Source organism: Sturnus vulgaris, chromosome 18, assembly GCF_052056855.1.
Source record: "Sturnus vulgaris isolate bStuVul1 chromosome 18, bStuVul1.hap1, whole genome shotgun sequence".
In the NCBI taxonomy this organism is placed as follows: domain Eukaryota; kingdom Metazoa; phylum Chordata; class Aves; order Passeriformes; family Sturnidae; genus Sturnus; species Sturnus vulgaris.
Genome location: NC_142260.1, coordinates 13,138,757 through 13,153,647, shown reverse-complemented (window position 1 = coordinate 13,153,647; position 14,891 = coordinate 13,138,757). Strand labels below are relative to the sequence as shown.

General features: G+C 38.7%; 1 protein-coding gene across 1 annotated transcript; it reads right to left on the bottom strand.

Moving 5' to 3' along the window:
* Positions 1 to 1,140: 1,140 nt before the first annotated feature.
* LIN7C (lin-7 cell polarity scaffold C) lies at positions 1,141 to 14,072 on the bottom strand. The gene is made up of 5 exons (XM_014889824.2): positions 13,957 to 14,072; positions 8,648 to 8,766; positions 7,649 to 7,720; positions 7,093 to 7,302; positions 1,141 to 4,614 (listed from the first exon to the last, which is right to left on the bottom strand). The coding sequence occupies exons 1-5, from the start codon at positions 13,991 to 13,993 to the stop codon at positions 4,459 to 4,461; spliced, it is 594 nt and encodes a 197-aa protein (XP_014745310.1). The 5' UTR covers positions 13,994 to 14,072; the 3' UTR covers positions 1,141 to 4,458.
* Between the last annotated feature and the right edge of the window lie 819 nt (positions 14,073 to 14,891).

Here is a 14,891-nt window from a genome sequence, read left to right as displayed (position 1 = left end):
CGTAAGACAGGTCATGGATACTATTTAATTTTAAAATAAAACTGAACATATGTTAGTTCCAGTTCAAGTGTTATATATCATTGCCTTGGGTTGTAATGCAGGATGTGACCAAAAGTCTGTATTCTACCACCATTTGTTAAAAGCAGCTAGGGCAGTGTTCTTTAGCTTTTCTACAACCCATCCTTCCTCCAGATCTCTCCTGTTCATGGCCATGCAGTCCCAGGGCAGGGCTGATAAAATTCCATCATCCCATTAGGAGATGCTCCAACCAGGGACAGGAGCCAAGCATTTCCTACCCAGATCAAAGCTGAGATTTGGAACAGCAGAGCAGCCTTTTCCCACTGGATCCCAGAGGAAAACCAGACCCTTCCACATCATCATTGCAGCTTTGGAGGAAAACTGCACCTTCTGCAGGAGCCCTGCTCCAGCAGAACCACATCTGTCACTGCAGGAGGATGCAGCCACCATGGAATGGGACTGCTACAGGGTGTCAGGTTGTATTCTGACTCGGTCAATGTTTGGGGGGGGTTTTTTGGTGTTGGTTTTTTTTTTGTTTGTTTTGTTGTTGTTGTTGTTGTTTGTTTTTTCTCCTTTGTGTTACTGTATTTTTATTTTAATTTTTCCTAGTAAAGAACTGTTATTCCTATTCCCATATCTTTACCTGAGAGCTCCTTAATTTCAAAATTATAATAATTTGGAGGGAGGGGGTTTGCATTGTCCATTTCAAGAGAGGCTTCTGCCTTTCTTAACAACACCTGTCTTTCAAACCAAGACAATCATCTAGATCAAAATTTTATATAATATTTCGCCATGTATTTTCAATTCATACTCCAGCCTACTTAAATTAAAAAAAAAGAAAAAACAACAGAACCCCAACTTATTTTACATTCAAAACTGAAGCATTTTCTCCTTTGTTAATCTCAGTTCATAACTCCAGAAACATTTTGCTAACTACCTTACTGAATTTCTCCAAGTCCTTCAAAGGACAACTTGTATCTCCTTATTTGAGATACTTGATTCAAACAATTAAAATATCTGACTCAAACAACTAAATGATAATATCTGACTCAGAATTATATGTATCTTTCAGTTCATGCAGCTGACTTCTCATGGAAAGTCGGAAGAAAAACACACAAACACTTGTGTGAAACTGAATTTTTATTTTTCTGTTGATAAAACTCAAAGATCCTTCACAGTAGCATCAGATGCAGAAGTTACTTGCAGAAATGATACCTCTTCTTAATCTGTTTGTAGACCCAAGTATGAATAGTGTGTAGGGACTGCATATTAACAGTACAGGCACTGCTCAGTAGTAACAGAGATCACGTCTTGGAGCATTTTAATTCACCCTTTCCTTATTATTAAAGAGTTCTCATAATACCAAAGATGATTATTAATTAGTTGGCTGTTATTGTTTTTTTTGTTACTGCAATTTAAAAACATTTTATCAAATTCTACGTGTACTACTTATATACCCAGATACACCTCTCCACTTTTTGTAGTAGTTGACAAACCCTAACCAAATGCTACAATTCAGAATGAAAATGCTACTGCATTTAGCAGCTCTAGCTGCAGTAAATATTTCATTAGAGTAACAAAACACACTTCTTGTTCAGTAATACAAAGGATACAGTTTGCAAAATGAACATTTCTATCTTGTATCCATACCTTTCTGTAATATATATATATATGGCTCTGTAACATATCTCTACTAATTATCAATTAAATTAAAACACATCCACAATTGGTCTACCTAGTGATTTTGGTCTCAATACTTTGAACATTAGTTGTTCCATAAAAATATACAATTCAATGACATGGTTGTATCAGTAACATGAGGCCTTTTGAAAAAAGCCTATGACATAAAATCAACCACGCAATTCAGTGCTCAATGTCATCTAACTGATAAATATTTATACTGCATTTTCAAATTACCAGTATCTCCCAAACATCTCTTTGCAGGCTTACCATGCTTACAAACATGCAGAAAGCAATCACATTTCTCACTTGCCCATAGCAACCACTTTTTTTTTCCCAAATAGATTAACTTACAAAGCACAAGCTTCAAGCTGTCATTTTTAGATTACTAACCTTTTGTTTCATATATTGGTTCATGTGAATAAGACTAGGGACTAGCCACATAGCAAGAACTGTACTTTTCAGTTTAAGCCTTTAAAAATCAAATTACTAACAGTCAATTAGGATGTACTCATAGCTGCCATACAAGTGAACGGATACCCAGTAGACAATGAAGTTAATTCTTCAAAAGGTGAAGCTTAAAAAAACCTCAAACCAAGCCCAAACCCTAAACTATGTAAGTACAGCATCAAACCTGGTAGATTCCAAAAAGTGGATCTCTGTCTAGAAATTTTCAAAATGGTACACAAAACTCATGCCACCATCAAGAATACATGGGATAAGACAGTAATTGTTTACAGATGGAGATGTCCTTATTTAGCTATCATGATGCAGTACTTCTGTAGTACAAACAAGAATCCCTCAAGTGAAAAGCAGTCAGTAATAAAGCCCCAGACAAGTTCATATGTCACAGTAACCTGGCATATAAGACTCAGAACATTTTAGTCTTATAACAATAACAATCAGTAATTTAGGTACTAACAATTCCAGAACTAACACATTCAATATGCAAATAAGACTACAATAAAAGATACTAGAAAGACAAGAATGGTATGACAATTGAGATGAATAATTCTTTTACACAGCAGAAAGTCAGGGAAACATCTGGAATTCTTTTGCACTGCATTTATATATCTTCTGTTTCTCAGTATAAAAATACAACTAGAGTCAATCCAGAACTGCATACAGCAATCATATTTTTCCCCATAACTGCTTTAAAATTAGTACAAAATAATGTAAATTACAGGAATGATTGTTGCAAATTTGTAAATGTTGGCTATTACAACATAATTACATAAGAACACCAACTGTAAATTATTTACAGCAGAGGTAATACAATTTCCAGAGTAGTGAATTATAATTTAGCAGAAGTGTAAAAACAATGTACTTACCAAAAACATTACAAAATCTGGTATTGTAATCAGCTACACAGTAGATTATGATTACATTTTGTATTTGACATACAACATACTCTTAAGAAAAGTGCCAAAATACTGCTCTATAAGAATTTTCTTTTTTTTTTTTTTTCAAAAATCAGTTAGCAAAACTCCTGGCAGATTCTATGCTAAGTAATGTCAAAACAGGAAGAAAAGGATGCTGATTGTACAACTGTGTCTTATTAAATGACTGAAAAATCTGTAAATTCACTTTCTTGCTTGAAAGTCTGACACAAACTTATTTAAAAAATCAATAGGAATATCACCATATATGCTTTTCCAGGGCATTTTAGGCCATTCTAAACCTACACATTCCTCCTAAACTGTGAAACACAAGGAGACTGAAGACATTTTGAAACAGGCTGAACTGTGGAGGATTGCTGTGATAAGTGGCAAAATGTCCTGCTGGATGCCAATCACTGCCACTGCACTATAGGGCCTGCACTGGGGTCCACACTCTTTCATGATTTTACTAACAACCCTGGGAATGGGACAGATCACACCTTCAGCAAACCATTCAAAGGGACCTCAGCAGGCTGGAGAAATGGGCAAACAAGAGTCTTATAAAGTTCAGCAAAGAAAAGTGCAAAGTCTTACACTGGGGGGAATAACCTCATTCTCCAGTACAGACTGAGGGACTGAAGAGCTGCAAAGCAGCCTTGAAGAGAACAGTAGCAAGCCATGAGCCACAGCATGCCCTTGCAGAAAAGCCCAACAGACTCCTGGTCTACACTGAAAAGAGCACTGCCAGCAAGCTGAGGGAGGGGATTCTTCCACTCCACTCAGTCCTCGTGAGACAAAGCTCAAGTGCTGGGTCCAGTTTTGGCCCCAGTCCAATACAGAAATAGGCATACAAGAGTGAATCCAGTTAAGGGCCACAAAGGTGATTAAGTGATTGGAATATCTTACAGACAAGAAGTTGGAAAAACTGAGATTGTCTCTCTCATCTGGAAAAGAGAAGGCTCAGGTGATCTTCTGAAAGGGAGGAGTAAAGGAAGAGCCTAACTCTTCCAGTAAGTCTAGTGACTGGACAAGAGGAAGTGGGCGCAAGTAGAAATACCAGAAGCTCTACTTAAACATAGAAATGGATCTTCATAGTGTAAGGGAGAGCAAAACACTAGAAGAGACTGTCCAGAGATCATCTGGAGTCTCCATCCTTAGAGATATCTAATAAACCAGCTTGTCACACTCCTGAGAAACCTGCTCTAGCTGACCCTCCTCTGAGCTGGGGAATGGACTAGATCGAGTTCCTCCAACCTCAATTGTTCCATGATTCTATGAAAACGACAGGGTCTTATGACAGGCATTGGATCAACTGAGTCACAAAGAAACTATAAAATGTAAAAGGAATATATATTTTTGCTTTAAGTTATTGCACACAGTGTTAATTCTGCTGCCTTCGTTTTGCCGATCTCATTTTTTCAAATCTTGACTCCATCTCTTCAAGGACTTTCGGTGTATATCGCACCACTAATTTCACCTTTCCTTGAGCTGCCTTCAACAGTTCTACTGCTTTTTCATGGTGTTCACCTTCAACACTCTGTGAAGTATAAACCATTTAGTATTAGTAAAGACAAACTGAAAACAATTTTTTTTCATTTTTTTGTACAATTCTATATAAACAATTATATTTACGTATTTATTTATATGTAATCTATTTTCAAGACTGCATATTCCAGATGCAGTTTCAGGACTTATGTTTCAACAAACCAAGAGAGGTGATGATAAAAATGCTAATTAGTATTAGTAAAAGAATAGTACAAAAATCTTGTTTAGATTTATGCTGAACAATTAAATTCTGCAATGATAACCTTATTCAATTTTGAAATTACACTTAAAAATCAAAAGCTTCAGGAGAATACTTACTTAAAATTTAATATTATTTTTCTTCTTCTGCATCCATTTAAAATTTAGCAATTACCCTCAATTTGCTTAATAAATTGCCAGACAACTGCAAGATAGCTCCTTCTTGATGTTAGCTTGCATCACAACAAGGCAAAACAGTGCATACTGGCTGCTTGCAATGGAGCAACTAACATGTAATGTGTTGCTTATCTTAGTGCTCCACATGTCACTCAGTAAACCCAAGACATTCAAGTTCATTTCCTCTAAACTGATTATCATAGCCTAACACAGCTCAGGAAGACCAGTACAAAAATGCTTTACTAAAAAAACTCTCAGAATTTCTTAGAATTATATTAGATTAATTACATTTTTTGAGCAACGGTTCTCAAAAACTGCATCCAATTATACATTCCTGGTCAGCATATATTTTATCAGCAAAACTTATGTCTCCCAATTAAACACAATGACGGGACTACTCCAAGCCTACCTCCCACTGGAGCTATTAGAAGCTAGAAGGCAGGTGAGGTACCTGTTGATTGGAGGGTTTCCCCGTAACTATAAAGTTACTTACAGAAAGAAAAACAACAGTTAAAAAACCCCAAGTTATTTCTCTTCTATCAGACTTAGACAACACATACATTTGAATGTTTTCATTTTTGTTATTTAAGTGGATGTGTAGGATGTTCAGTTCATAACTGGTAATAAAAGGCTTGTAGAGTTCTGATTAACTCTATCAAAACACCTAAAATTCTGGAGTACACTCAGGATCTCCTACCTGAAAAAAATAATCCTGTTTTTCAGTCATATTCACTGCAGTCTTGGCAGTGGCATTTTTTATTATTATAACTCTAGTATAAATTACAAGAAAATGTCTGTCATGTATTATGATGACAGGATTCCATCTGTAATTACCGGATGACAATGATTTTTCTGAGACTACATTAGCATTCTTAACAGCAATTTATGCACTCACTATATTCTGACAATGGCTATATATATATATATATACATGTGCATGCACACTCAAGAGTCATTTTTGGCTGTACCAACTGTCTGATGATCAGGTTCAATTTTGGGTGGAGTGGTGGGTCACTTGTCTTTAAAGAGAATCTGTGGGTGAGTAAGGACTCATTTGAAGACAGCTTTGCAGCAGTCTCTCAACAACAAAAGGCTAAGGCAAGGACAGTTGCATCACTACAGCTATGATTTCTCTTATGCCTCTTGGAAAGGACAGCTGGACTCCCAGGTAATAGTCAGGAGCCAAGTATGTCAGAGATCTGTGCTAGCCAGGAATTCCTAGAATACAGATACCCAGTATCTGTACCCAGCCACTATTCCTTTCAAGAGTCAAAAACCCCCAAAATCTAGTTTGACCCTAAGTCTTAAAATAAAATCTGGTTTACACATGTAATGATGAAAATACTAATTTTAAGCCTGCATAAAGTCTCTCTGTAAAGAAAAGAAAGTATTTGGGAGATATTTACATGCATTTTGCTGAAAGCTGTCTCAAGTCAAAGCATGCCCATAATTTTTTCTTTCCATCCTCCCTTTGTTTTACTTTTTGTATTGTTAGCTCTTCAGAAGAGGATACTTACTAAAAAAATTCACATCAGCACTTTAAACATATATTTCTTAAAATACAGTAAAAAACCTGCTTCTGAAGCTCCGTATAGTTAAGTGGAAGGAAAAAGTACCATACAAGGTAACACCACCTTGTAGTTCCATCTCATTACAGCTTTTACCATGCAATAGCATGTTTACTGGGAAAAATGAGAATCTGGTCAGCCAAAAGCAACGTGGCATAATTTACTACCTACCTTAGAAGGTGCAGAAAACTCTGTTAGTAAAAATCTGCATCATGAAACTTCGATGAAAAGGGAAGGCAGTTTGTATTTTACAAAATTCTTTGATTACATTTATATAACCCCTCAGAATCTGAAATACTGATATAGATAGTACAGTTCCTTTTTGAGACAGATAACCAAAGCATAATCCTAAAACTCTCAATGCATACAACTCTACAGAAATCTAAGCTAACTTGTTTTGTGAGGACAAAAAAAGTATTTTGCCAAGACTAGAAGACAAAACGAGCTTGTGCCATTTGTATTGTCTGTGCTCCCTCAAGTGGAAACAAGCAGTTACTGCTACATAAAGAGAAGAAAACAGTTCCTACCACTCCGTTCACAGAAAGCAGCTGGTCTCCACGTTTCAGTCCTCCATGTCTGTCAGCTATACCTCCAGGGATAATTCGAGAGATATAAATTGGAGAATTTTGTTCTTTGCCTCCCATAATGTTGAAGCCCAGACCTTCTTCGGTTTTGGGTAGTTCAACCACTCTGGGATGAGAATGACCTTCACTAGCAGCAAATGCAGCTACCGTGGCCTGTGAGAAACAAGATTTTCTCATTTTTAAGAAATTAAATACAATTCCTTTAGCTAGACACAGTGAGCAGACTGAAAATGTATTTTATCTCAAAGTACTTAAATGTTAAGACAAATAAGACAATTAGTTCTCTACATACCAACACTATTATGAAAAATTCAGAACTCCAAGAATAAAATTGAAATGAAAGAAATTTAAAAATAAGTCTTGCTATACCTTTTAATAAACTGTCAAGCTTATCGATTTTGTCAGACATCCAGACAATATCATTCTGAATTTTATATGATCTTCTGCTTCTGAAGTAATGAACTACTGTATTTTTTACAAGTTATAGTTTGGCTTTTACCTTTGCTGTTGCATTAGCTCTAACTTCTGGGCTACTGCTGATATCCACAGTTTCATATACGTGTTCATACACCTTTAGAGACAAAACAGTTTCAGTATGAGTAAAACAGGTATTTTTCTGCTTAGGTAATGTAACAAAATATCACGTGCAACTCAAAACTGTGTAAATTAAAAGTACACACCACTAATGTTGCTCCCTGATTCACAACAAGAACAGGCAGTCAAACATTCTATGAAGAAACAAGTCTCTCAGCGTCTTTATTGCTCAGTCTCAACCTAAGTATTCCCTCCTTCCACAGTGTTCAGACTTCACCAGGACTTTGGAAATGCTTATGGCTAGGTGTGCATGCCTGACTCTAGGCATGATGACTATTTTCTCTTGCTTGATTCAAGCTGGAACTCTTCAATACAGATACATGCAAAAACACTTAAGGCAGTTCTTCAAGGCTTTGCCATCCCTCCCCACAAACTCCCAAATTTTCCTTCAACTTTAGCAATTAGTTGAATATCTTAAGAAAAAATTAGGATTGAAAACACAGAGACAATAAGAATATTAATGATAAGGAGGTGCTTGAACTGAAGGCTAACCCACATCTTCTCATCTCCCTGCCAACCATTTGTACTTGCTAAGCAGCATGTACAGCGTCCTCAAAAGGATGAAAACATCAAGATGACGCCTGTGTCTACAAACAGATTTTTAAAAATCATTCCAGCTGTTATCATCTGTATTAACATAAGCAACAGCAATAGCAAGGCACATCCAATCACCTTAAAGTCTCCAAAAGAATACCTGGAATGAAGATGAGGTGGAACAAGACTCCACCTAAAGAGGGCATGGATTTGGCTTAAAAATAACAGGCAATTGGTACATTGTCTACTCTTACACACCAACTGGATAACATCCTGTTAGCTGCCAATAAGGACAGACTCTCAAAATAACCTTTAAGAAGTGATTTGCTACTAAACCATTATTTTATACACCTATGGTGTCCCAACTTACCTCTCTTACAGCATTACAGAATTCACTTTGAAGGACTCTTTGCAATGCCTGTAGCTTTTGTGGTGGCACTTCTCCACTTCTCTGTAATTTCTCCAGCAATTCAATTGCTCTGCAGATGTCTATGAAAAAAATAAAGCACTTGTAAAGAGGAATGATTGTGGAATCTCAAGGTGTCTTTGGTTTTTTTTTTTTTTAATTAGGTTAATGGAGCAGTCTGTGTGTGTGCACTTGCATACACTTTAAAACTATGCTTTAAATTTCATTACCCATAAAACCATGTATTTACAAAATGCTACAATAAAACACTGTACTTTCAGCCTGTTATAAATGAACCATAGCAGCAGCCCTGTAACATATCTGGAGCTATCACTGACATATGCATATTGCAAAGATAATCCAATTTTTCCTCAAAGGACTGAAATATCGGTATGGGTATTAAAATGTATTATTATGTGTATTAAATGTGTATTATTATTGGTAGTGTATACTTCATAATACTCTACAGGTGGCATTTTGTTAACATCAGCTATAATATTATCAAATATGCTGTCTAACATTGCTTTTATATTCAAAACTTAGCTCAATAAGGTAAACTCAATACTTTCCATAGAAGAAGGCTGAGAACTATCTGGCCTGTTTCTTTTCCCTCCTCAAGTGCTTATAAAACCAACAGAACTCCTTTTGACAGTCTCAGCTGAGAGACAGTATCTCCATAGTCTAGAATCCTGAACCCCAAACCTCTTTCAGTTCCTTCAAGTTTGTTCCTAAGAGTTCACATTGGCCATTTCCTCAAAAATGCTGCTTTGTGAAACTGAACTCCATGAAGGATTTGATTCCAGACCAGTATGACTCAAGGTAGGCATCAAATGCAATTCGAAATTTTCTTGACAGTGCCAGAAGAGTAGAATATTCACATCCCTCACTTGTATTTACAAACTGTTACATAAGTGGTTATTCTGAAACATAGAAGCTCTAGAACAGAATTAGAACAGTCTCTTAGAAAAGCAGATAGAAAGGATTACTTTCATTACCACAAAGACAAAAAAGCAGTGATTAGTCTACTATATGAAATAATGCACAGATCATTTTAGAACAGGATGAAGTCTAGGATACTGCTAAGTCCCAAGTGCATTACTTCCTTTTTTCTGTAATTAGCCTCTAGGTACTCATTTTTCATGTGAATGCAGATCTACTCAATGGGATCATATTAGCACAGAGGAAATGCAGTAGCCATGAACTCCTAAAATGTGACGGTAAAAAGAGAAAACTTATATAACAGGATGAAAAGATAGTGGGGTGCGTGTTCTGAAATTAGGGTGAAGTGCATTGGGCAAGACATAGCCCACGGCAATGTACTGTCCACTCACATGAATTATAAGACACATCTTACAAACTACTAGATGGAGACGAGGTCATGCAGTTGATTAGACAAGGTATACCTTAACCACACAGAGTGGTAATCATCCATGGACAGGAAACAAATCCTTCATGGAAGAACAGTCAAGTACTACAGCCATAAGACTCCAATTACTTCTGATGATAGTTAACGTTTCCATGTGCCATGAGAACTTGGTTTTCTGGCAAGCATTTCCAAGCTTTACAAGCATCAGTTATCTAAAGCAAAGCAATATAAAATCCTAAACTATCTACAAATAATCTCATGTTCTACAGAGAATACATTTTATACAGATATACATATTTGCTATTTGTATAACTGCAAAATTAAAAAAAAAACACATTTAAAGCTTATTTCCTAATACATATTTTCTATTTTATTTAAAATTCAAAATAGTTGGTGAAATTAGAGACATTCTAGATGATTCAAAATCACCAAAGTTCTTCGTAACCTTTGTGTTCAGCAACAGCAGTACTGATTCATGTAGTACTTAATTCATGAAACAGTGATCAGCTTGCAGTAGTACGATCAAATGGCAATCACAGCACTTCTAATCTAACAACACACCACGTATTCATGAGAAACGTCCAGCAAATCTATAAATACACTGCTCCCATTTAAATACTTGCAGATGTTTTCAGACAAATTATTATTATGTGCACATAAAGACTACAGTTCCACACAGCCACTCTTGAGCCAATGGTCTATGAACTATGTCAAGATGTAAGGTGCACAAACTTGTTATCAGTTTGATTAGGATAGTGCAAGAAATTTTAAATGCTGACAGCAATGTACTGATAAAAGAATTAGCTGTAGAAATTAAGATACCAGAATTCCATGTGATAATTTCTCTTTTTTCACCTTGACGTTTTGTCATTAAATTAGATATGCTTCCTACCTGTCTCTCCTAACAGACCAAACATTTAATGGCACAGTACTTTTTACCCTAAGGTAAAACTGGTTTGTTTGGGAACCAGCTGTGTCTTTCACTAACTACAGACTAAGAACACAGAATCAGCTTTTCAAAAAGTGATTAGGATACACTGAACTGGATTCATTTTAGATGAAACTAAAGCAGAGGACACACTTTAATAAAATAAGTGTTTTCAGATCAAAGGATCCAACTATTGCTGTAAAGTAAAAACTCAGAGCAGTCAGACACAGCATGAAAGTTAGATCCTCAGTACTCAATAGATCTTTCATCACAACATACTTCTTACTTAGGTAGATAGAGACAATAGATCTCATCAGCAGGTCACTTTGTTCCCAGCAGTTGTTTCGTTGTATGTTATTGAGAGGACCCTATTATACCAGTGTGAAAGTGCAACTGAACACAACTTTCTTCTACTGAACTGCATTGTGCACTGTAAGTCAAAAGCTGAATACTCAATCTTATCCCAGCAATATTGCTTTAGGAGAAAGTTTTGCTGGGAATAAGGGGCAAAACAACCTTCTTTCATTTTTCAAGAAAAGCTTGTTAACTACTGTGCTGATGTAATTTGCTTCCTCCTGAATTACTAGCTGGAATATGATCAGCTGAAAGCTGTCTTCCTCACAACATAAACACTATAGCTTAGCCAACTGTTCAGCACCAGAGACCAAAATAAATAGTACAGAAGTGTTCCAGTGAGGGATTTCAACAAGGATTGATGCAGATGTAACTCCAGAGGTGGATAATTTAAAAAACCCAACCCATAAAACCAACTGTAAAAAAGAATCCATACATAATGGAAAAACTGCTTTTCTTTTTGCCTTTTCTTCCATTTTATACCAAATTGGCTGTTCTTCACAAATCATTTTTGTGATCATGGATACTAGATTGAAATCCTGAAAAAAAATAAACATTTACTCTAAAAGAATGTGGGGAGAAAAAGACTAGCAAGATGCTACTACTCCATGCACGTGTGACCAAAACACAGAAAGAGAAAAAAACACAGCATCCTCATAGATACACCTGATTAACCACCTCCACTACTTATGTTCAAGTATTCCAGGTTCCTAAGCTGTATGTAGAGTTAGCATATGTCACCACTAAACTGTAAGAATAACTGAAATGTTAGCTGTTGTTTCATTCCTGCTCTCTAGTGAATTTAGGTGGTGGCGTTTGCAACTGCAGCTTGGAGGAGAAAATACACAAGAATTTCCAGTTGTCCTGGTGGTATGCATAAGGTAACGATTTAAAATCAGCTCATTTTCTACACTATTCTCTCTTTTCTTATGCTGTATGCCAACGTTCACGTTCAAGCTAATTATGATTCATCACTAGGTTATGTGCAGTCAACCCCACACAATTAACAGTTACTTATTTCTGTAAATAAGACTCTTGCTTTTGCAGGTCCATTATAAGGTGTTCTCTTTTTCTTCTTTTCTTAAAAAGACCAATATGCTTGAAGACCAAATAGCTCTTTTGTTTCATTGATCCCTAAGTAACTCTGCAGGTTTGTTTGTTTTCATGGACATAGCGGCATAGAGGATAGTGGCAGGGTAACGAGGTGAAGGATGGGACCTGAGTCTTAAGTCTGCAGACCTTCCAAGCGCCACTAATCCACTGCTGAAGCAGCTGCCCTAATTAGCTTTGGAGTAGAGAGTAGATGAGCTGCGGAGCGTGAAGCAAAGACCTTACATAACTCACTATTTACAAGCCAACTCACACATTACAAGTGGCTCCCTTGTGGAATGGGAAGCAGGACTAGCAAAAAAAGAAACACCGAGTTCTTCAGTAGGTAAGGCGATAGTACCAGAAAAATAAAGCGGGTATTTACAGTTTGTTATACACCTACAAAAGTACATCTAGCACCGTGAACAAAAGTGGTGGTCCTAGTAGGAATGGTAGTGAGGAAAGTCAGATCATTCAATCACCTATACTTCACCTACTTGTTTTCCTTTTCAAACACGATTTCTATTTATGAGTAATCATTTCCCATGTAAATTTCATTTTCCAATCCCTACTGTCCTAAATACATACCAACAAACCAATCATCTATATTGCTATATAAGCATCTGTGGACCTTACACAGTACCAGATAATCACATTGAAGGAAATTTATAATTGTTTCTTAAAAACTGTGCATACATGTCACAAACATACTACACAAAAATACCCAACTAGGTTCTATATTTTATCTGTTTTGCTCTTAATTTCAGTTACACACTGCATGCATTAACAATACGAATTAAGACTACACACTAGAAAAACGGGGTGAAAACATAAACATGAGAGGGTAATAGAGGACAATCATGAACAAGTGTAGAGGGACCCCTGCATCAGCCGTGTCAGCTGTCTTCTATAAAAAAAGTAAGTTATTGTTCTTAACACACGGCTAACAAACTCAAATTAGAATTCTAAGAATTCTGCTGTGTTCAGGATGAAGTTTTCCCATGAGAGAAACAGAAACCAAGAGACTACAGGCTGCATAAGAGCTATCTGAAGCGTTTAACAGCAGTGAAGGCAGAGCAGACACAGCTACAGAAGGGCTTAGGCAAGTGCACCCACGGAAACTCAGCCGCAAACTGAAACGCGAGGAAAACCTCCGGGGGCTGCATAGAGCAAAGCCGGAGGGGTCAGTCCCACCGACACGCTTGAAAGAGCCAGAAGCGACGGAAGCCGGTTCAATTCAAATCAGCTGTTCAAATCAGCTGCGGCTGCGCCTGGCGAGAGGAGTGGCTCGGCTCCTGCGGCAAGCCGGGGGGGCGGCATGGCTACGGCAGCACGGCGGCTACTCCTGCCGCCACCCCAGCTGCCCCTGCCCCGCGGTCTCGGGCCGAGCAACGGGGGTGGCCGGCCAGGGGCTCAGGACAGGCTGCGGCTGCATGACGGGGGCCGAGCCGGGAGCTCCACCGCCGCTGCCTGCCTGCCTGCCCGCCCATAGCAGAGAGCAGCAGGAGCGCCCGTCTGGGCCGCGGCCGCGCTCACCTCGCTCCAGCCGCACCGGCTCGCCCAGCGCCGCCATCTCGTCCTGCCCGGCCCGGCGGAAGTGACGCGGCGCCGCCGGAAGGGCGCGGGCGAGGCGGTGCGGTGGCCTGGCCGTGACAGCGGGGGCGGTGCCGGTGACGTGCCTCAGGAGCGGGTGCGAGGCGCTGGTCTCGGTATGGCTGTGCTTCGGGAGCGGGTGCGAGGCGCCGCTCTGAGCTTGGGTGTCCCTCGGGAGCGGGTGCGAGGCGCCGCTCTGAGCTTGGGTGTCCCTCGGGAGCGGGTGCGAGGCGCCGCTCTGAGCCCGAGTGTGCTTCGGGAGCGGGTGCGAGGCACCACTCTCGGCCTGGGTGCCCGCAGCAGCACTGACAGTGCAGGCCGGCAGCGAGCCCCTGCGGAGGCCGGCAGCTGCCTGACTGCCCGGCAGTGTACCGGGACATCATTCCTCTGGACTGTGCCATGCCCATATCCTGATGGGAGTTTCAGTAGAAAATGTCCTCTCCATTTTTTCCCCATCCATTAGCGTGACTGAGGACTATTTATACGCTAAAAACACCATATTGTGAGGGCAGATCTTTCTGTGCACCTGGAGATGGCATATATACATATGTTAAATATGTAAATAATGTTAAATATACCTACTCATATAGAGAGAAATGTTGTCTACCTAGACTTCAGCAAGACTTTTGACACTGTGTGAAAAAATGTGACACATTTTTTCACATTTTCACATGCTATGAAAAGCCAGTGTCCACAGAGGAGTCCTGCAACTTCATTCAAATAAAGGGAGAGAGTCCTATAGGCTACTAGGTCTCTCCATTTATTCGAGTAAAGTTGCAGGACTCCTCTGTGGACACTGGCTTTTCACAGCGTGATTTTCTGCACACAACACTTGTCTCCCGTGACATCCTCATGGGTAAGCTGAGGAAATCTGGGTT

Bases quoted from the DNA above. Each gene is read 5' to 3' on its own strand.
- LIN7C (XM_014889824.2), bottom strand. From the start codon at position 13,993: ATGGCGGCGCTGGGCGAGCCGGTGCGGCTGGAGCGAG. The intron at 7,721-8,647 runs GTAAGTTGGGAC...TTGTCTCTAAAG, and splicing joins TCTGTAATGCTGTAAGAGAG to GTGTATGAACACGTATATGA. The intron at 7,303-7,648 runs GTAAAAGCCAAA...TGTTTCTCACAG, and splicing joins GAGCTAATGCAACAGCAAAG to GCCACGGTAGCTGCATTTGC.